The 23,769-nt window shown below is 43.1% G+C and overlaps 1 protein-coding gene and 1 pseudogene across 4 annotated transcripts in view; one reads left to right on the forward strand and one right to left on the reverse strand.

The window, feature by feature from the left end:
- Positions 1-2,448: 2,448 nt before the first annotated feature.
- On the forward strand, positions 2,449-2,849 carry LOC118148866 (peptidyl-prolyl cis-trans isomerase NIMA-interacting 4 pseudogene; annotated as a pseudogene).
- Positions 2,850-3,988: 1,139 nt separating this feature from the next.
- The window catches only part of S100Z (S100 calcium binding protein Z), a 53,052-nt gene continuing 33,271 nt past the window's right edge, over positions 3,989-23,769 (reverse strand). For 3 of the 4 annotated variants that reach the window (XM_008991913.5, XM_054252162.2, XM_078365316.1), the window contains exons 2-3: positions 8,536-8,732; positions 3,989-8,148 (exon numbers count right to left, since the gene is read on the reverse strand). In XM_008991913.5, coding sequence (XP_008990161.1) covers positions 7,990-8,148; positions 8,536-8,676 — 300 coding nt within the window. In that variant the 5' untranslated portion in view covers positions 8,677-8,732 and the 3' untranslated portion in view covers positions 3,989-7,989. Of the gene's footprint in view, positions 8,149-8,535; positions 8,733-16,187; positions 16,879-23,769 lie in introns of those variants that run through there. The other variant, XM_054252163.2, reaches the window with a different exon arrangement.

Genomic DNA, 23,769 nt, shown 5'->3' on the forward strand with positions numbered 1-23,769 from the left:
GAAATGGCACAGCCATTTCGGAAGACAATTTGGTGGTTTCTTTCAAAACTAAACATACTCTTACTATTCAATCCAGTAGTTGTGTTCCTTGGTATTTACCCAAATGAGTTAAAAACTTTTATATCCACACAAAAACCTGCACATGACTGTTTATAGCAACTTTTTCATACTTTCCAAACCTTGGAAGCAAGCAATATGTTCTTCAGTAGGTACTTAGATAAACGAACTGTGGAATATCCAGACAATGGCATATTAGTCAGCTTAAAAAAGAAATAAGCTACCAAGCCATGAAAAGACACGAAGAAAACTTATATGTGTATTACTGAGAGAAGCCAATCTGAAAGGCTATGTACCATGTAACTCCAATTATATAACATTATGAAAAAGACAAAACAATGGAAAGAGGAAAGAGATTCGAGACTGCCAGGGGCAAGTGGGAAGGGAAGGATGAATAGGTAGAGTACAGATGATTTTTAGAGCAGTGAAGGTATTGTATATGATACTTTAACAGTGGATATGCGTCATTATGCATTTGTCAAAACCCATAGAATGTACAACACTAACAATGAAACCTAATGTAAACGACAGACATTGGGTAATAATGACGTGTCAATGTAGGTTCTGTTGTAACAAATGTACCATTCTGGTGGGAGATGTTGATAATGGGAAGCCTGTGCACATCTGGAGGCAGGTAGAACATGGGAGCACTGTGTTTCCACTAAGCTTTACCATGAACCTAAAACTACTCTAAAAAATGAAGTCAGGGCCAGGCGCGGTGGCCCACGCCTGTAATCCCCGCACTTTGGGAGGCTGAGGTGAGTGGATCACAAGGTCAAGAGAACGAGACCACCCTGGTCAACATGGTGAAACCCCGTCTCTACTAAAAATACAAAAAATTAGCTGGGCATGGTGGCACGTGCCTGTAATCCCAGCTACTCAGGAGTCTGAGGCAGGAGAATTGCCTGAACCCAGGAGGCGGAGGTTGCGGTGAGCCGAGATCGCACCATTGCAAAAACAATATAAAAACCCTATTATATCGACAAAAAATAAAGTTGGATACTATCCAAGGTTAGTAAATGTGTGGAAAAACACGCACATAGAGGTGCTGGAGGTACAAATTGGTATAAAGTTTTTAGATAGATACCCTGAAGTCTACACAGATATATGTTTAAAGATTATCACTGCAGCACTATTTGTGTGAGCAAAAAGCAAGAAACAAACTAGATGTCCACTGACAGGAAACTGGCACTCTGACATTATGACAATATTGGGTATTGAGGTTCAATACCAATTTTGACTTTGGTATTCAATTTCTGATTTTTTTTTTTTTTTTTTTTGAGACAGTCTTGCTCAGTCGCCCAGGCTGGAGTACAGTGGTGCAATCTTGGTTTACTGCCACCTCCACCTTCTGGTTCAAGAGATTCTTGTGCCTCAGCCTCCCTTGTAGCTGGCATTACAGAAATATGCCACCATACCCAGCTAATTTTTGTGTTTTTAATAGAGACAGGGTATCACCATGTTGGCCAGGCTGGTCTCAAACTCCTGGCCTCAAGTGATCCAACCACATCCCAAAAGTGCTGGGATTAGAGGCGTGAGCCACTGTGCCCAGCCAATTTCTGATTTTTGACCTATGTTATCCCTCTGGAAGACCATCTAGATAAATGCCCACTTCAGAATCTTTTTTGACATTCTTAAACTTGCATGTTATTGTGAAACTGTAAGTACCACATCATACCTAGGCAGCCTGACAATGTCAGGAAACCAACAAGTTCTGTCATTCAGAATTATTGTGACTATCTATGACAATCTATGGAAGCACGCTACAAAAAAGTCAAACTGGAAATCTCACATTTTGTTTTGAAGTTCTATCCTTTCCCTCCCCATCCTCCTTCTCCCAGGCCCCTAGGGCATGTTCTTCCTTGGTGTCTCCCAACTCTCTCCTCTTCCCCTGCACCCTCTGTCTATCTAATATTCTTGTGTTGTCTGATTTCTTGCCAAGAAAGTATGCCCCAGCAAGAATTACTCTACAGGTGCCAGTGTTTCCAAACGACTTCTCCACACTTCCATTCAAACCCCTTCCTCTTCATCTTAGAGTCTAGACCATTTCTATTGGCACCATCAGCAACACCTGGAGGTCTGTTAAGAAGGCAGAATCTCAGGCCCCACCCCAAGTAACTGAAGCTGAGTCAGATTTCCAGGTGATTCACATGCTCATCAAAGTTGAAGCAGCTGCCATCCTAGACAGTTCTCAGTTAGATGTTGACCTGATTATTTGGTTGAAGCAATTCACCACAAAAGCAATAATTTTCAACCCTGGTTGAATTTAGAATCCCCTGATGCTCTTTAAAAGATGCTGATGCCTGGGCCCATCCCTAGACTAATTAAATCGGAATTTGAATGAGGTGAGGTTTATTCATCTGTATTTTTTAAAATACCACAAGTAAGCTCAGAGTTCAACAGAAGGTTTCCAAGATGCCGCCCAAAGGAAAAAGTGGTTCTGGAAAAGTGGGGAAATGGGGAGCAGCCTCTGGGAGTGACAGTGCTGACAAGAAGGTTCAAGGTCCCAAAGGTGGTGGCAATGCAGTAAAGGTCAGACACATTCTGTGAAAAACATGGCAAAATCATGGAAGTCCGGGATGAGATTCAATGAAGTGGCCGCACAATATACTGAAGATAAAGCCAGGCGAAGGGGAGACTTGGGCTGGATGACCAGAGGGTCCACGGTGGGAACATTTCAAGAAGCAGCATTTGCCTTGCCTGTAAGTGGGATGGATAAGCCTGTGTTTACAGACCCATCAGTTAAGACAAAATTTGGATATCACATTATTATGGTTGAAGGAAGAAAATAAAATCATATGAAAGACTGAAAAAAAAATACCACGGGTAAGTGTAATGTAAAGTAAGGGTTCAAAGCCACTGCTTTGAAGATATTAAACATTTTAAGAGGATATTTAGAAACATAAGCAAAACTGCTTTAAGTTAAAAGAAGAAACTGTAAAATCCTATAATGGTTTCCCATAATATGCAGGAGAAATTTCAAATTTCTCACATTAACACCCAAGGCCTTTTCTGATTCTGAATCCTGTTCACCTCTGTAGCCCATCTCCCACCCCCTGACACCCCACACCCTCGGGATGTCACAAACAGAACTTGCATTCTCTCAAACAAATCCTGCTTTGTTTGTTTTTGACACGGGTTCTTACTCTGTCACCTAGGCTAGAGTCTAGTAGTACAATCATAGCTTACTGCAGCCTCAAATTCCTGGGCTCAAGCAATCCTCCAGCCTGAGACTCCCAAGTAGCTGTGACCACAGGTGCACACCACATCAGCAGATCCTGCTCTTTCATACCCTCCTGATTTGGGCCATATTCTCTCTTTTTTTTTTTAATAATCTTTCTCCATTTATTTGACTTATCAAAGACTTGACTCAAGCCTCTGCCTCTGCAAGGCCTTCCTTGTTCCCCTATCTTTGGGAGGAAGAGATATATATGTTTTCAGAATTAAATTTTAGGCTGGGCACAGTGGCTCATGCCTATATTCCCAGCACTTTGGAACGCCAAGGCCAGTGGATCACCTGAGGCCAGGAGTTCAAGACCAGCCTGGCCAATATAGTGAAATGCCATCTCCTAAAAATACAAAAAGTAACCAGGTGTGGTGGTATGCACCTGTAGTTCTAGCTATTCAGGAGACTGAGGCAGGAGAATCACCTGAACCTGGGAGGCAGAGGTTACAGTGAGCCGAGATTATGCCACTGCACTCCAGCCTGGGTGACAAAGCAAGACTCCATCTAGAAAAACAGAACAAAACAAAACAAAATTAAATTTTAAGGTTTTCTTTTGCTTAAGCCTTCTTGCTATTGGCAATGTTAGTCACAACTCAAACCCAGGCTCTCAAGCAAGCTTAGGCTTTTGTCTCCATAAGCTGCTCTGTCTAATAACCACAATGAGAAAATGTTAAACATTAGAATGTACTCATTCAGAGACGGTCCTTGAATGTTTAAACTTCATTTATTTAAACTCCAGCAAATGCAAAGGCCAGTGCCCCTGGGCATAAGAAATAATCAATTTTGCCTTCTACAAAATTGTGTTTTCCTAACATTAGGAAAAGAAAGCCTCTCTTTTACTGGAAAAGAACTTTTGGTACATCATGTAATTCTTACTCATTTGAAATGTAATCTAAAACAGGGATTGCTTTTTCCCCACTTTTAATAGATTTTTAGAAATGCCATGAAATGAACATTTGTTTTTCCATTTATTTCTCTATATTAAGAATGTCCATCCTAGACTAGAAGGTGAAGAAAATTCTGGATTTACTTTTCATGTTTCAGTAACTCACTTTAGAATATGTAAACTTTGGGGTAAATTAAAATGAAAAGTTTAAAGGCAGCTGCAAAATGTCCAAACCTTCTCTTGCATGATTAGTATATCAACTTGTAAAAACGGAACTTAACCCGCCCCAACTGATAAGGCAACTGGACTTGGTAACCCACCTTGGTCAACCTCCAGACTCCAGACCCTAAGACCCACTGCCCGCTTGCAAAAAACCGCTCTAAACAGTAACATCTGTAACTTTCCACTTGCCTACCCCAAACCTATAAAACCAACTCCTATCCCACTCCTATCCTTACGCTGACTCCCTTTTCGGACTCAGCCCACACCTGGGTGAATAAACAGCCATGTTGTTCACACAAAGCCTGTTTGAGGGGTCTCTTCATTCAGACTGGGCATGTTTTAACAGGAAGGGGCTCCAAAGCAGAAAGAGGGAACCCTCCACGTCAGGTAATATCCAGTTACATGCAATAGCTGGAGAAGTCAGTGTCTGATTTGCATAGGGCTCAGGGGATTGGTTTGACCAGGCATGTCATTCATGTAACCCTAGATATAGCTGGCCCTCCCACCCTAGCTTTTAATATGCAAATATAGGGCGCCATGATGTTCTACACAGATAAGGACAGGGCAGCTATGCTGCCCGGTGGATCCAGTTTCTAACGGCTTACTTGCATATTACAGATTGCCGGCGTGACCATGTTGGGTGGACCCAGTTCCTAATAACTGTATTTGCATATCAAAGGTTGCCAGCCTGACTTTAAGAGCTGCGGCTTTACAAGAAATTTTCTGGAGGTGCTTTAAAAAATGAAAACTTCCCAGGGACCACTTTTCCTCTCTATCTGCCTAAAATAATCTCTTAATAACTCCTACAACATAACCTTTTGAAAGACATGAGTAAATACCAATGGTCTGCATTTCTTCTCTTAAATATCCTGCTCTCTAAATTCTTCCTGTCCTATCTGCTCAGAACTGGTTCAAGAAAGACAAAAAATATTATTCTATTTAAGGGGGGGAAAAATGTCAGGACTTAGCACTAGAAAGTCCACAATTGGCAGATTATTTCATTTGTTCCCTAAACATAGATTTATTGAGCAACTTCTACTTGTCAGATTGAAAGATAGATTCTTCTGGGCTGGGCGTGGTGGCTCACGCCTGTAATCTCAGCACTCTGGGGGGCCGAGAAAGGTGGATCACTTGTGCTTAGGAGTTGGAGACTGGCCTGGACATCATGGTGAAACCCGGTCTCTACTAAAATCACAAAAGTTAGCTGGGCATGGTGATGCACCTGTGATCCCAGGTACTCAGGAGGCTGAGTCATGAGAATCGCTTGAACCCAGGAGGTGGAGGTTGCAGTGAGCCGAGATCGCACCACTGTCCTCCAGCCTGGGCAACAGAGTCAGACCTTATCTCAAAAAAAAAAAAAAAAAAAAAAAAAAATCCTGGCGAGGTAGCTCACATCTGTAATCTCAGCACTTTGAGAGGCCGAGTCAAGGGCAGATCACGAGGTCAGGAGGTCAAGAGCATCCTGGCCAACATGGTGAAACACCAACTCTACTAAAAATACAAAAATTAGCTGGGTGTGGTGGTGGGCACCCATAATCCCAGCTACTTGGGAGGCTGAGGCACAAGAATCGCTTGAACCCAGGAGGTGGAGGTTGCAGTGAGCCGAGATCACGCCACTGCACCTTAAACATGTCCAATACCACCTTAAACAGAGCCGTTGACTGCCCACACGCCCTCACACCAAAGTGACTCCTCCCTCAGTCCTTCCCTTTTAGTAAACTGCATCGTTTGCTTGATCAAAACTCTCAGACTTATAGATTGTGTTTAGCTGCACATAATAGAAGCCAAATAACCAGAGAGCTGTCATTTTTTTTTTTTTTTGGCAAAAGAGTGAGACTCCATTTCAAAAAAAAAAAAAAGAAAGAAACAGAGATTAGGCTCTTCTGTAACCAAAATTCAACTCCCGTCAGTGTCACCAATGTCACAGATGATCTCACCGTTCCAAATCTAGTGGTCGAGTCTTTGTTTTCATGATACTCCACCTCTCAATGGATTTCTCTCTTCTCCACATGCTATCTTCTCTAGGCTTCTGAAGCGCTACACTCTCCTGCTTTTCCCTGGCCATGCCTCTTTTGTATCATTTATGGGCTCTTCCTTTTCCTTATAGCAAACCATCAGATGTTTCTTCTTCTCTATCCACATACTCATCTGGAGTGACCTCCTCTAATCCTGTGGCTTAAGACCATGTAGATATGAATGACTCCCAATCTATCTCCAGTCCCCCATTTACCCTGAGGTCCGGACCAGATCCTATATCCAGCTTCCCATTTGAAACCCCACCAGGATGTCCAATACCACCTTACACAGAGCTGTTGATCTGCCCACACGCCCTCACACCAAAGTGACTCCTCCCTCAGTCCTTCCCTTTTAGTAAAGTGCATCATTTGCTTGATCAAAACTCTCAACCTTATAGATTGTGTTTGTAATTGAAGCCAGATAACCAGAGAGCTGTCATTTTTTTTTTTTTTTTTCACATAATGAGAGAACCAGAAGCAGGCAAGTAAGGCTCTGCAGTGGCTCCTCAATGACAACAACGCCCAGGCTCCTTTTATCTTTTTTCTCCACTGTCCTCATGGTTGCAAGATGGCAGTTCCACCTCCAGCCTCACATCCACCTCCAACAACAAAAAAAAGAAGGAAGGAATCAACAAGGTGCGAGACAAAGAGCTATGGCTCCTTGTCTACAACAGCAAAACATTCCCAGAAATCCCTAGCAGCCTTCTGCTTGTCTCACATTGTCCAGAACTGTGTTACAAGCCCCACACCAGCTGTTAGAGAGGCTAGGAAATATGGCTTTTTAATCAGGCACATTGCCACCCTGCACAAACCAGGGTTCTGATACATGGAAGAAAGGATGAAGAGATATCAGATGGGCAAACAGCAGCAGCTGCTTTATCATCCTGGACTTCTCTCTTTTCCTCACACTTAACTAACAATCCATCAGTAAGTCCTATCAGTCCCAGCTCCAAAATACTTAACCAATTCGACTGCTTCTCTTCATCTCCACTGCTGAATTGCTGGCCAGATACACCATCATCTCTTACCCAGACCACAGCAACAGCCTCCTCGCTGGCTGCCCGCCATGACTGCTGCCTCTACAGTCCTTTCTTTACACAGTAGCTAGGATAATCATTTACACGTGTAAATATAATCATGGCACTCCCTTTCTTAAAATTCTCCAGAGGAGCTTTCATGTTTGGGTTCCCCCAGAAGGAGACCCTGAGATGAGGGTTCTTGTGGAAGTCATTTATTTGAGAGATGCACAAAACACAGGGAAGGACTGAGGGAGGAGTCACTTCGGTGTGAGGCCCACCTCAGCCTCCCAAAGTGCTGGGATTACAGGGGTGAGCCACCACGCCCGTCCATAACCTCTTAATATAGGCAAATTTCAAGTAGGGCATATGAGATTAGAATATTTATGTAAAGTCAGTATTTTAAGGAACACATAATTCAATAGTAGCAATTAATTACTAATATATGCACTGTATATTATAGCTACAAATGACATTACTGGGTCTATAGATCTAAAGGGTATAAATGAACATTAAGCATATAACTTCAGATATATTTGTGCCTTTAGATGAGCTTATTACTTATCTTTAGTTTCCTTTCTTCTTCAATTGTTCTACAAAGTAATCATTACAAGCAACTGTCAGAGCTGCCACCATGACCACGAATTCATTAAAATCCACTTTGTTGTCCTTATTGGCGTCCAGGTCCTGCATTATCTTATCAACCAACTGGGGATCCTTTTGGCACTAAAACGAGAAAGGAAATTTCTAACTCCCAGGCTCTGAGGTTCATGATGATAAGTGAAATTGCATCTTCCTTTTATTTACATTAAATTCCTAATTTCCATGTATAGCATCTAAAGACACTTCTAAGAGCCTATTGACAGGTAGGTGTAAACCAGCCACAAACTCTAAATGAGTCTAGTTCCCTGCCCCAGGTCTGTATAATCCTGGCTCCGACCTAGAAACCAAGAAAAGCAAACAGCAGCTAATCCAAGTGAGTGACTGATGCTAAAAACACTTACAGGACATCACAGGTTGAGAGCCACATAGGAGGGTATGAACCTAAAGGCTGTCCTGGAATCTGCACCTCATCTGCCCTCAACTGAATGCAGCAGCAAAGGCCTGACTCACCGAGAGGAATTCCATGAGCTCTTGTTGCAGGAGCAGTTTCAGTTCCCCTTTGCTGAGCTTGAATCTGTCCCCTTCCTTAGAAGAATAGAGATGGAAGGTTCTAATCATGGTGTCCATGGCCGTCTCGAGCTGGGTGGGCATGTCGGCAGCAGAACCGAGCACTCCAGAAGCAGGCCACCAAACTCAGGGAGAAGACACTTGTTCAAAACAAACAGATGAGGAAACACCAATACTTTCATTAAAATAGAATATTACAATCCCCCGAGTCAGCCCGCTGCACAAGTGATGGTTGTCAAAAACATAATAGTCTTTCATTAAGGAGTGTCCCACCCATGCTAGGGCAAGCTGCAAATAAATGCTTTGCAGGTGAATTGTTTCTCCTCTCTAATCCCTATGCCCCCAATAGGTAGCAGCTTCAGCATATTTTGTAAGACAAGCAGATAACAGGTACAGACTCACACTAAAATACAGAATTTGGCTGGGCACAGTGGCTCACGCCTGTAATCTCAGCACTTTGGGAGGCCGAGGTGGGCGGATCACCTGAGGTCAGGAGTTCAAAACCAGCCTGACTAACATGGAGAAACCAGTCTCTACCAAAAATACAAAATTAGCCGATCGTGGTGGCACATGCCTGTAATCCAAGCTACTCGGGAGGCTGAGTCAGGAGAATCGCTTGAACCTGGGAGGTGGAGGTTGCCATGAGTTGAGATCGCTCCATGGCACTCCAGCCTGGGCAACAAGAGCAAGACTCCATCTCAAACAACAACAAATATATATATATACACACACACATATATATATACATATATATATATACACACACACACATATAAAGAGAGAGAGAATTTAAAAATAAATAAAAATAAGAAGGAAAATATCTAACTTTATACCTGTTCAACAGATATACAGCTCTGTCAATGGTTGTTTACCAATAAACTATAAGCATTTATACCTGGAGGAGGGGAGGAAGTCCTCCCCAGCACACCTGTTTCCAAGATGAAACTTGCCAGTGACAAAAGATTCAAATGAAGGTGCCTCTGCTCTATATTTAATCACCAGAATGAACAGGTGTGAGCTGCTGCCCCAAGGGTCATTGAAAAAGGCTGGTACTCACTGGATGAATTAGATGAGAGGGAAAGAGAAGGCAAGAGGAAGACTTCCCTTATCTCTCATTAGGGGAGTGTGGTAGAAATGCAGTTAGTTGCTAGGAAGTTGATGACAGGGAAGAACTCTAAAAATAGAGGAGCAAAAAAGAAACACTGTTTCCAACCTGGAGACACCTCAAGAAAGCCAATAGCAAGGACATGGGAGTAAACTCACAGTAGATTAAATTAACCCAAAGGGCAGTTTCAAAAAAAAATAAAAAAGAGGAAGTACTCCATGCACTGATGTAGAAAGGTAAAAAGCAGTGCTTCCCACTATGAAAAAGAAATAATACATGTGTGTGCCCTTGCAGTTACCCAAGGAGTCACTGAAAGGAAACAAAGTATGATACTTGTTGGGAGCTCCCAAAATTCTGGAATTAAGGGGAAAGGGCAGAACAGACTGGTTGGGAGTTAAGACTTCCCAGTGTATACCATTTTAACTGGTTTTAATGTTTTCGGTTATAGGAATGTTATTACCTAATTTTTAAAAATTGAAATAAACCCCAGAGCAGCTGTGCATGCAGGAATCCACCACAGATTTCCAAGTGAGAGAGACTTAATAAAGAAAGAGACCATGTAAAAACCAAAGCCAGATATTGGCCATTGTGATTTTAAATGCTGCCTGTTCTCTGAGGACTGAAACTTAATTATATGGAAGGCAAGCCAGCATCTCCTTTTTATTTCCCTTCAACAAACCAGTCACTACGTAACCTCGACCATCCCATCTGCCCCTGGCCTTGCTGCCGGAGCACTCCACTGCAATCTCCCTGCAAGGCCCCCAGGAGGTGTTCACTGTATGCCTAACATGCAGTTTTCAAACAGATTTTAGGCTGGGCAGAGTGGCTCAAGCCTGTAATCCTAGCACTTTGGGATGCCGAGGCAAGCGGATGGTGAAACCCTGTTTCTACTAAAAATACAAAAATTAACTTGATGGAGGTGTGTGCCTGTAGTCCCAGCTACTCAGGAGGCTGAAGCAGGAGAATCGCTTGAACCCGGGAGGTTGCAATGGGCTGAGATCACACCACTGCACTCCATCCTGGGTGACAGAGTGAGACTCCGTCTAAAAAAAAGAAAATTAAACTAGTTTTTGTTGTCAAAGTAATAATGTATATGGGAAAGCAATCTTTTGAATACTTGAGAGTATGAAATAGTAAAATTCTCTCTCACCATTCTTACCCTAGTAGTTACCCTTTTGTTAATTTTTTCTGCGTGGAGGCAGTATCATGGTGTCTAAAAGCATGAACAGACTGGCTTTAACTCTCACCTCTGCCATAACTAGTGGTGTGATCCTGTGCTGGTCAGTTAGCACCCTATGCCACAGTGTCCCCATCAGTCTAAATGGGGATAACCATAGCACCTACTCAGAATGCAAAAAACAAACTCTATACAATATTTATTTTCTTTATGTATTTATTCTTATTATTACTGAGGCAGGATCTGACTCTGGTTGCCCAGGCTGGAGTGCAGTGGTACCATCACAGCTCACTGCAGCCTCCATCTCCTGGGCTCAGATGATTCTTCCATCTCAGCCTCCCAAGTAGCTGGGACTACAGGTTCATGCCACCATGCCCGGCTAACTTTTATTTTTATTTTATTTTTACATGTAGTAGAGATGGGGTTTTGCCATGTTGCCCAGGCTGGTCTTGAACTCCTGAGCTCAAGCAATCTACCCACCTTGGCCTCCCAAAATGCTGGGATTACAGGCATGAGCCACCACACACCCAGACTTATTTTCTTTTTAAAGACTGAGTCTTGCTCTGTCATCCATGCTGGAATGCAGTGGCACAATCATGGCTCACTGCACCTCAACCTCCTGGGCTCAAGCGATCCTCCTGCTTCAGCCTCTTGAGTATCTGGGACAGCAGGCATGTTTTACCGTGCCTGACTAATTTTTTTTTTTTTTTTTTTGGTAGATATGGGGTCTCCCTATGTTTCCCAGGCTGGTCTTAAACTCCTGACCTCAAGTGATCCTTCTGCCTGGCCTCCCAAAGTGCTAGGAGTATAGGCTTTAGCCATCTCACATTGCCTCTGTGAAATACTTAAACAGGTTTCTTTTGAGCTAGTGTGAGTGACCATGGCCTAGGGAACTGTCTCAAGAGGTCCTGAGAAAGTGTGCCCAAGGTGGCAGGTTACAGTTCAGTTTATTATTATTTATTTATTTTTGAGATGGAGTCTCACTGTGTCACCCAGACTGGAGTGCAGTGGTGTAATAATGGCTCACTGCAGCCTCCAACTTCCAGTCTCAAGCAACCCTCCCACCTCAGCCTCCTGAATAGCTGAGACCGCAGGGGCACACCACCATTCCTGGTTAATTTAAAAAAAATTTTTTTTAGAGATGAGGTCTCACTATGCTCCCCGGGCTGGTCTGAAACTTTTGGGGTCAAAGTGATCCTCCTCCTTTGGCCTCCCAAAGTGCTGAGAGTATGGGCATATGGGCATGAGCTACTGTACCTGGCCAAAATTTGATTTTATACATTAAGTTGCAGGTGAAGTCATAAATCAATACATGAAAGGTATACATTGGTTTGACTCAAAAGGCAGGGGGTGGGGCTTATAGATCATAAGTGGATTCAAAGATTTTCTGATTGGCAATTTGTTGAAAGTGTGAAGCATTGTCTAAAGACTTGAAGTCAGAAGAAAGAAATTCTTGGGTTAAGATAAAGGGGGTTGTGGAAGCCAAGGTTCTTGTTAGATAGATGAAACCGCCAGGTAGCAGCCTTCTGAGAGAATAAATGATAAATGTTTCTTTTTGGACCTTAAAAATTGTCAAATTCTTAATTAATCTCTCCTAGATCTGGGAAAGGCCTAGCTACGTTAATGGAGATTCTCTATAGATGCAAAATTTCCCCCATAAAAGACGGCTTTACAAGACCATTTCAAAATATGTCAGAGAAATCTATTTTGGGGTAAAACATTTTTATTTCCTTCCTGGTCTGCTATCTGTCATGTGATGCTACGAGAGTGAGGTTGGAATTTGGTATCTTACTGTCATGAAGAGTCTGTTTCATCAGTCTTATGATCTCCATTTTAATGTTGATGCTGGTCAGTTGTGCCTAAACTCCAAAAGGAAAGAGGTATCATGAGGCCTGTCTGACCTCCCTTCCCATCAAGGCCTGGAATTCAGTTGTTCAGGTTTCTCCAGGGTCCCCTGGGCCAAGAGAGGTTCTGTTGAAGAGCTTAGGATTTTATTTTACTTATTTTATTTTTTGTAGAAATGGGGTCTTGCTATGTTGCCCTTGCTGGTCACAAACTTCTGGCCTCAAGCAATCCTTCCACCTCAGCCTCCCAAAGTGTTGGGATTATAGATGTGATTCAGTGCACCCGGCCTCCTCCTCATTTTTTAATGCACTTTCCCCTCTTCAGCTCTTAAATGTTGTTCCCCCTGTGGTCTCAGCTACTCCTATAATTTCAGTCTCTCTCGAGATTATATTTCTTGATCCAGATCTCTCTGCTAAGCTCCAGAACCATCTATCCAACAGGCTGCCGGACCGCATTTCTACCTGAATGTCCCACAAGCTTTTCAAACTCAATTTGGACTGTTCACTAAAGAAAGAAAATATCAAGCTTTTAGAAAGTTAAAACTACTTGTACTCAGAAATCTTACTGAGGACTCTAGACCAAGGTCTACAGCGTGGGAGCAGCCCTTCAGAGGGGTTCTGTGCGACTGCTCCAGGAAGGTCTTTAGACAGTGCTTAACACTTTCAACAAATTGCCAATCAGAACATCTTTGAATCTACTTATGATGAGCTCCAGCACAGTAGCTCAGCCCATGGCTTCTATACAGGCCTTAGGGATTCACTACATACAAAGTGACAAACTTGCAGAAGTTACATTAAAGCAGAATCACATCAAGGTTTGTGTGTAAGACTACATCTGGTTATAGATTACAGAGGCATCATCCCTAACCCTGTCAGACGTTATGTTATGTATAGGAAAAGGCACGAACTCAGCTTATTTATCTATTAAGGAAGGTGGTGACTCAGCCAAGACACGGGACTGTGTTCCGTATCCTGTTTTGTCTTCAAACCATTTTTTCTGCAGAGTCAGGGGCTTGTGAAATTACACTGGCAAGCAGAAACCAGCAAATACGTCTTTTTACATTTGCTCCTTTGTCTCACGGGACTTTAGCAAACCTTATCCCCTCACTCATCTCAAACATCCAGTTCCTTGGTCACACCAGCTTCTGTCATAATTCTTTTTTTTGAAGACAGAGTCTCCCTCTGTTGCCCAGGGTAGAGTGCAGCGGCAGGATCTTAGCTCACTGCAATCTCCACCTCCCAGGTTCAAGCAATTCTCCTGCCTCAGCCTCCTGAGTAGCTGGGATTACAAGTGTGCGCCACCACACTGGGCTACTTATTTTGTGTATTTTTAGTACAGACGGGATTTCACCATTTTGGCCAGGCTGGTCTTGAACTCCTGGCCTCAAGTGATCTGCCTGCCTCAGCCTCCCGAAGTGCTGGAATTACAGGTGTGAGCCACTGCACCCAGCCACAGTTCTTAAATACCAACTAAACTGGTCCACCTCTCTCCACCATTCTTCACCTCCTTCAGGGCCTCATAATTTTTGGTCTCTATTACTGCAGTGGCTTCCTTACCGCTCTCTCTAATTTCCACCATCCCCCTCCATTCTTACCTCTATTCTGCTGTCAAAGAAGCTGATCTTAACACGAATCACCACCCATGCTCCTGACCATTCAAAGGCCTGGCCCTGCCTGCAAACTGACCACGGTGTTGGGAGCTCCTGTTCTTCCATGCCTTTGCAGGTTCTGAGCCCACCGCGTGTAGTGTTAATTCTATCTACTCCTTTAAGATGAGTTCAAATGTCATCTCCTCTTGGACATTTTCCTGCACTCTTCCCAACTACCCACCCACATCCCCCATCTCTGATAGGTGCCTTCTCTGTCTGCTCCTATTCCCTACCTCATCTTTGTCTTTTTCATCATTGCATTTACCATACATTTCCAATATCATGTTTCTTTGTTTGCCCTATGTTCCCACCCTCCAAACGTCCAATGAGTTCCTTGATGTCAGGGTTGGTATCCGGTTCATCTTTGCATTTCACAGCATTTCACACAGGAGCAGACACAGGGAAGTGCTCAGAAATCCTCACTAATGGATGGATTCATGAACAAGTCAGAGAGGGAAATGTAAGATTTCCCAACAGTTGAGCCTTGTCTAGTTTGACTGCCAAATAATTATTTGACTGCCTTTATTCCACATAAAAATTTGCTTCATCAAAGAGAGAAAGAGAAACATACAGACAGACAATAATCATGTCAATTAATATAAAGAGTTTGAGCCAGATGTGGTGGCTTATGCCTGAAATCCCAGCATTTTGGGAGGCCAAGGCAGGCGGATCACTTGAGGTCAGGAGTTCGAAACCAGCCTGGCCAACATAGTGAAACCCCATCTCTCCTAAAAATACAAAAATCAGCTAGGTATGGTGGCATGCATGTAGTCCCAGCTACTTGGGAGTCTGGGCCAGGAGAGTCGCTTGAATTCAGGAGGCAGAGGTTGCCGTGAGCCCAGATCTCACCACTGCGCTCCAGCCTGGGTGTTGCAGCAAGACTCTGTCTCCAAAAAAAAAAAAAAAAAGGGAATTGGAATTTGGAATTAAATATCATTGGGCTAAGTTGTTGAAGTTACAGAAGTTATAGAGGCACTAAAATCAGTAAATCTTACAGAGTACATAGGTTTCAGCAGTATTATATTTGAACCATATTTAACCACAAAATAATTTACTCAGAGAACTCAATTGGCAGGTGAAACTCTTAATAGAATAGACATTGAAAATTGAAATGCTGTAATTTGATTCAAGAGATGAGAATGCGGCCTCTAAATCTTGTGCTCTTCTTGGAGTTTAAAAGCAAGGTAATTTTCTCTTTGTTTCTGCTGGGCTTTGGCGGAGCTAAATATATCCTTTGGTACATGCTGCCCCTTAGTGTCAGGCCCTAGGACTGCATCTGGCAGCCCTCTAATTCCCAGAATGCGCTTGAAATCCCGTTCATAAAGCCCCTTCTTTTGGGGCTTATCGTTATATAACCCAGCCTCAGCCTCTGCCCTGCAGAAGCCTTTCAGGAACAAAGGAGAAATGTCGAAAGGCTCAACAAGAATCTGTCAGGATAGAGACACAAATTTACAGGTGACATAAAATCCTGGAGGTGGGGGGGGGGGGACACACCTATTTATAGCACAGAAGGGTTGTCCTGTACACCTTGCTTGCTCTATTAATTATTTCCATTGTACTTTGTAATTTTGATCTGAGTTATAGCCCTTAGGGCTGAAAGGTCTGAGATAGTGTGCAAAGAATGGGGAAATGATCAAATTTGGGGGGAGCGTAAAAGAACTGTGGCCGGGTACAGTGGCTCATGCCTATAATCCCAGCATTCTGGGAGGCCGAGGCAGGCGGATCACTTGAGGTCAGTAGTTCGAGACCAGCCTGGCCAACATAGTGAAACTCCATCTCTGCTAAAAATACAAAAATTAGCTGAGTGTGGTGGTGCTCACCTGTAATCCCAGCTACTCAGGAGGCTGAGGCAGGAAGATTGCTTGGACCTGGGAGGCGGAGGTTGCAATGAGCCACTGCACTCCAACCTGGGATACAGAGGCACACCCTGTGTCAAAAAAATAAGGAGTAAAGCTATTTGTAAGTGAGGCATTGGTCATGGGGCCTGAAAGACAGGAAGTATGTGAAGAAGAGGCATTCTGCCAACGAGGACCCGGCAGACACCCTCCTCAGACTGACGACACCCCACGGTATCTGACCCAGGAACTGCTCTGGGGCCAAGACTACAGTCATACAGGAGGCTAAGTCGCTTCCTCCTAAAGTCTCCCGAGTTTGTCTTTTTATGTAACTAAATTCAAATGTTCTATCATTTTCCTAGCAATGGCATATGGAATCTGTTATGAGAGGTGGGAGGGAGGGATGTCAGAAGGGTGTGAGGACACTTTTGAGGGTGGTGAGTATGTTTATTATCTTAACTATGGTGATGGTGTCACCAGTGTATACAGATGTCAGACTTATCGAAGTGTAGATTTTCAATATGTGCAGTTTATTGTGTGTCAGTTGTAACTCAAAGGTATTCAGAAAAAGAACAAAGCTTTCCTAGAAGGGTGCAACTATGTTGCAGCAGAGCTGAGACTCCAATCCATGCTTGTCTGACAAAAAGATAACATCATGCAGCCATTTAAAATTAGAATTATAAAGACTACAAAAATATTTCAGGAAAATAGTAAGTGAAAAGAGCAAAGTAGAAATTACACATATGCTGTAATGGACAAATTTTGTGTACCTAAAGAGGGAAAATGAAATAGTCCTGTGTTACTTAATGACAGAAATACATTCTGAGAAATTCGTCATTAGGTGATTTTGTCATTGTGTAAACACCTTAGAGTATACTTACACACACCTAGATGGTAAGCCTAGGCCATACACATCTAGGTCATATGGCACAGCCTATCGCTCCTAGGCTATAAACCTGTACAGCATGTAACTGTGCTGAAAACCGCAGGCAACTGTAATGCAATGGTATTTGTGTAGCTAAATATCATTTTCCTAGCAATGGCATATGGAATCTGTCACAGTAAAAATATGGTATAAAAGATTTTTCAAAGGCCGGGCATGGTGGCTCACACCTGTAATCCCAGCACTTTGGGAGGCCGAGACAGGTAGATCACCTGAGGTCAGGAGTTCAAGATCAGCCTGACCAACATGGAGACACCCCATCTCTACTAAAAATACAAAATTAGCTGGGAGTGGTGGTGCATGCCTGTAATCCCAGATACTTAGGAGGCTGAGGCAGGAGAATTGTTTGAACCAGGAGGCGGAGGTTGCAGTGAGCTGACACTTACCATGAGTGGAGCCTGCAGGACTGGAAGTTGCTCTGTGTGAGTTGGTGAGAAATGTGAAGGTCCAGGGCACTACTATACACTACTACACACTACTACACACTTCATAAGGAGGCTACGCTGAATTTATTTTATAATGCTTTTCATGGCCAGGCGTGGTGGCTCACATCTGTAATCCTAGCAATTAGGTAGGCTGAGGCAAGTGGATTGTTTGAACTCAGAATTTGAAGACCAGCCTGGGCAACATGGAAAAGCCCTGTTTCTACTAAAAATACAAAAATTAGCCAGGCATGGTGGCACATGCCTGTAGTCCCAGCTACAGGGGAGGCTAAGTGGGGGAAGATCGCTTTAGCCTGGGAGGTGGAGGTTGCAGTGAGTCAAGATCACTACACTGCACTCTAGCCTGGGCAAAAGAGCAAGACCCTGTATCAAAAACAAACAAACATTTTTCTTTCTTCAAAATAAATTAACCTTACCTTACTGTTAACTTTTTTTTTTCTTTTTTTCTTTGAGATGGAATCTCACTCTACTGCCTAGGCTGGAGTGCAGTGGTGCAATCTTGGCTCACTACAACCTCTGCCTCCAGGGTTCCAGTGATTCTTCTGCTCAGCTTCCTGAGTAGCTGAGATTACAGGTGCCCACCACCACACCTGACTAAATTTTTTGTATTTTTAGTAGAGATGAGGTTTCACCATGTTGGCCAGACTGGTCTCAAACTCCTGATCTCAAGTGATCTGCCCTCCTCAGTCTCCCAAAGTGCTGGGCTAATAGGTATGAGACACCACACCTAGCCTACATTTTAACTTTATAAGCTTTAAAATTTACATATATTTTTGAGACAGAGTCTCACTCTATTGTCCAGGCTGGAGTGGAGTGGTGTAATCTTGACTCATGGCAACCTCTGCTGCCCAGATTCAAGCAATTCTCCTGCCTCAGCCTCCCAAGTAGCTGGGATTACAGGCATCTGCCACCGTGCTCCACTAATTTTTGTACTTTTAGTAGAGACGGGGTTTCACCATCTTGGCTAGGCTGGTCTTGAACTTCTGACCTCATGATCTACCTGCCTTGGCCTCCCAAATTGCTGGGATTACAGGCGTGTGCTATTGCACCCAGTCTGTAAGCTTTAAAAATTTTTAAACTTTTTGACACTTTTGTAATAACACTTGAAAGACAAACACATTGTACAGCTGTACAAAAATTTTTTATTTATATTTTTATTCTATAAGTTTTTTCTATTTTTAATTTTTTTTTTTACTTTGTTAGGTTTTTCATTAAAAACTAGGTCACAGGTCGGGCATGGTAGCTCACACCTGTAATTCCAGCACTTTGGGAGGCCAAGGCAGGTGGATCACCTGAGTTCAAGGGTTCAAGACCAGCCTGGCCAACATGGAGAAACCCTGTCTCTACTAAAAATACAAAAAATTAGTTGAGCATGGTGGCATGCACCCGTAATCACAGCTACTTGGGAGGCTGAGGCAGGAGAATCATTTGAACCCGGGAGGTGGGAGGTTGCAGTGAGCCAAGATTGCACCACTGCACTCCAGCCTGGGCAACAAGAGTGAAACTACATCTCAAAAACAAACAAACAAATCTAGGACACAAACACACACATTAGTCTACACAGGGTCAGAATCATCATTGCTGTATTCCATCTCTACATCTTGTCCCACTGGAAGGTCTCAGGGATAATAACACTGTGGAACTGTCATCTGTGATAACAATGCCTTCTGAAATACCTTCTGAAGGGCCTGCCCAAAGCCCCGAACATGTAAATAATATGTTGTGTTATGACAGTATGACGGGTGTGACTTCACTAAGCAAGAGGAATTTTCAGCTCTATTATAATCTTTTTTTTTAAGACAGAGTCTTACTCTGTTGCCCAGACTGGAGTGCAATGGCATGATCTCGGCTCACTGCAACCTCCGCCTCCCAGGCTCTAAGCGATTCTCCTGCCTTAGCCTCCTGAGTAGCTGGGATTACAGGCACATGCCACCACACCCGGCTAATTTTTGTATTTTTAGTAGAGATGGGATTTCACCATGTTGGCCAAGCTGGTCTCGAACTCCTGACCTAAGGTGATACACTTGCCTCAGCCTCCCAAAGTGCTGGGATTACAGGCATAAGCCCCCGCACCCGGCCTGCTCTATTATAATTCTATGGGGCCATTGCCATATATGTGATTGGTCCATCATTGAGCAAAACAGCATTATGGGCACATGGCCATAGTTTTAATCATTGTTTCATAGAATTATGGATGATTTAGAAATTCTTTAATGCTGCTGACAAATTGCATTTTCAGTTAAAACATTAATTGTAGTAATACAATACTTAAAACTGTAACCTATCTCCATATTAAGCACTGTCTTTTAAGTATAACGTTGAATAAAGATTTAGCATATAAAATTCTAGACTTAAGTATCCGGTTTATAAGGCTTCTTTCACATACTTAGAGCAACCATTTGCCTTGTGCTGGAGTCTTCAAGAGAAAATATAATTGAGGACACATGCTCAAAATATTATTGAAAATGCATTACAAATTATTATTAAATGCTAAGCAACCATAAGTTATATGATATAATGGGCCTCCTTTTTCACAAATGTACAATGACAGCTTTGGACTAAATGACCTTGACATTCCCTTTCCTTTAAACAATTTTTTTGATGCTAAAATGTATTTAAGGCTCACTGTGTGTGAGCGCTCGTGTGTGTGCACACTGGAGTGTGTGCGCCACCTCCTCCAGCAAGACAATTCAGACAGTGAAGTAGATAGAGGTCAAAGGTCCCTGGAGGAAGCTGGAGGAGAGCCTTGACTACACTCTGTTCCTCCTGGCCCCTACCGTCCAGAAAAACAGGTTTAGAGAATTCGCCCCACATTTCTGCCAGGAAAGTCAGATGTCTCTGCTCCAGGAACTACAGAACTCGTTCTCTCTTCTTAAATGGTATCGCCTACTATGACCAGATAGAAGGTCTTGACTGTGAGTTGTCCAGGTTCATGGCATGTTGAACAAAGAATGGAGCAAAACACGCAAAGCAAAAAAGAAGCAACGAAAGACAAAACAACAAAAGAACAGAGTAGCGAAGGCACGGATTTCTTAATGAAGCAAAAGTACAATTCACAGAGCAGGAATGGGCTTGAGCAAGTGGCTTGAGAGCCCCTTTATTGTAATGCTCAGGGTTTTTGTTGTTGTTTCGTGATGGAGTCACAAGTCTCACTCTATCACCCAGGCTGGAGTACAGTGGCTCCATCTAGGCTTACTGCAACCTCCGCCTCCTGGGTTCAAGCCACACCCATTACCAGCAGTAAGACCAACACAAGTTTCCAGTGGTAGCTGGCATTCAAAATGGCCTCCAGGCTGGGTGCAAGGGCTCCCACCTGTAATCCCAACACTTTGGGAGGCCAAGGCCGGTAGATCACTTGAAGTCAGGAGTTTGAGACCAGCCTGGCCAACATGGTGAAACTCTATCTCCGCTAAAAATAAAAAAATTAGTTGGGCATGGTGGCGCAGGGTCCTGTAATCTCAGCTACTCAGGAGACTGAGGCAGGGGAATCACTTGAACCCAGGGGGCGAAGGTTGCAGTGAGCTGAGATTGCACCACTTCACTCCAGCCTGGGCAAAAGAGCAAGTCTCTGTCTCAAAAAAAAAAAAAAAAAAAAATCCTGGCTTCTGCCTTGCTTCCTCTTGGATCACTCACTCTGGAGGCAATCAGCTGCCACGTTGTAAGGATATTCAAGAAGCCCTCCGGAGAGATCTATAGGACAAAGAACTGAGGCCTCAAGATGATAACCAGCACCGACTGAGAAGGCACATAATGAACCACCTTAGGGGTGAATCCTCAGCCAGGGTCAAGCCTTCGGCCGACTGCAGCACAACCTCGTGAGAACCAAAAGCCAGAACCATAACCAAACAGCTCCTGATTTCTTGTCCCACAGCTGTATGAAACAATAAATGTTTGTTGTTGTTTTTCCTTAAATTTAGGGATAAATTGTTATGTAACAATAGATAATTAATATAGCTTGTTAGTTAAAAGTTTGGAATTCTTTTTACATGACTCTTCAGAAAAATAGTGCAATGTAAACAGATACATTTCCTCTATTAGAATGTTTCAGAAATTAAAATGTAATGAAATCATCATGCGTGGCCTCTCAAAGAGCACACATGCCAAGCTCTTACAGGAGACTGCGCTGTTTCCTATTTTCTATAGCACCTTTCATTACAACCCAGGAAATGAAAATTTATGGAAACAATGAGTTTTCAGCAAATGACCTCCTTGAATATCTTAGCATAATTAATAATAGACTTTTAACAAATCACAGTTTAAACAAAAATTGTTTCTGATTCTGAAGCATCACCTGATATCTCAAAGCATTATTCTGTCATTCTTCAGCATCAGCTGAGCTATGTCTGCTTGGAAGATATCTGATTATTTCCATAATTCACTGAAAATCATTAGCGCTTACTAGTCACGAGTCCGTTTCTGTGATATGCAACATAGAACTCCAAAAGTCTCCCACTAGCTCCTTGTGAGCCTCCCACCAGCAGCTGAGAGGGCAGGGCCATCTCAGAATCTCCAGGAGAAAGGTTTCTTCTCCTTGCTCTATCTCTAGCTCCCTTCAATAAATGGCAACTCTAAAAGTTTTCTGTCTTTGATGCAAGCCCATATTTACCCTCTGTTTTCGGCCGCAAATGAGGTGAAAGTTGCTGGAGTCGAGGTAGCATCTATATTGGCTACGGGGGCAATGGCTGCAGAGTCAAGCAGAATTAACTGTGGCCTCCAGTGCTTGGTGGCCACAGTGGGAGAAGTCTTCTCATCTAGCCAATTCTGTTCTGCAGTTTTGGATATCATTCCTGGAAGAGTCACCTGAAGCTCTCAAAAGAGTTCTGTGAGCCACCCGGAGTTCTTTCTCCACTTCAGCATCTACAGTCAACTTTCATTGCCTGTATAGTTAAGAGCCCTGCCTGAGATACCTTATTTAAGACTGATTTCTGCTAAGCTGGTTGAATCTCCAGGGAGCCCTGCCCTGGTCCAGAAAACCAGCAGATTCTCCACGACGATTGGCCTTGAAAGACTGGATTTGCCAGATACAGGTTAGGTTACAAACCCAATTTACTCAAAGTCACAGAGTCACAGAGGCTAATGATGGTTGCATCATTCTAGACAGACAGTTTCCCTGGAATTAGGAGTTCACCTCCCTGTGATGAAGGTTTCTCACTTTCAAGCAGAACTGGATGTGGTTCTGGGGGTAAAGATCCTGCATTATTTACTTTTCTTGGGAGCTTTAATACTACCTGTCTCCAAAAGACCTGGATTCTAGAAAGAGTATTCTCTTATTTTCATTGTGCTAACTTCTTCTTTTGTCAGCAGTTCAGACATAGTTGTGTGGTGGTAAGAGCTGTTCAAAATCCTAATCTTAGTCAACACTGGGTTCCAAAGTGCTTATAATAAGGATATATTCCTCCTATCTTGATTTCACTCCTAATTATATGAGCACCGTATGCTTTAATATTTACATTTCTCCAGCCAACGCAAACTCTCTGTCTATAATTTAATAATCTTTCGGATTATCATTATTATTTTGAGACAGTGTCTCACTCTTTCACCCAGGCTGGAGTGCAGTAATGCAATCTCTGCTCCCTGGAACCTCCGCCTACTGTTCAAGTGATTCTTGAGCCTCAGCCTCTTGAGTAGCTGGGATTACAGGTGTGCACTACCACATCTGGCTAAATTTTTTTTTTATTATTTTTAGCAGAGATGGGGTTTTACCATGTTGGCCAAGCTGGTCTCAAGCTCCTGATCTCAAATGATCCGACTGCCTCGGCCTCCCAAAGTGCTGGGATTACAGGCCTCAGCCAGCCAACCAGGCCTAAAATTATTTTACAGTCTATGTATCCACCAAGTTGAGCTATTTCTTTTTGGAAGTTATGATGTTACTAGAAGGATTGTTTCTTTTGTATCATCCCTCTATAGGGATGTGAATTGAAAACTCCCAACCTTAATCATTTATAAACACAATTTATTATTGTGAAATAAAAGCTTAGAGTGAGACTCTGTCTCAAACAAACCAACAAAAAAAACAGTGGCATGAGCAGGGAGGGAAATCCTACCCAAGAACGTTCTGACAAACTGCCATCTCAGAGAGTATATGTATGGAAGCAAAGATATCCCTTGACATGTACATCCTCATGTTACTGGGCTGTATTTGACACTGTTCCCTATTCCTACCCTCCTGAAAGCCTCTATT

This window comes from Callithrix jacchus, chromosome 2 (genome assembly GCF_049354715.1).
Source record: "Callithrix jacchus isolate 240 chromosome 2, calJac240_pri, whole genome shotgun sequence".
NCBI lineage: Eukaryota > Metazoa > Chordata > Mammalia > Primates > Cebidae > Callithrix > Callithrix jacchus.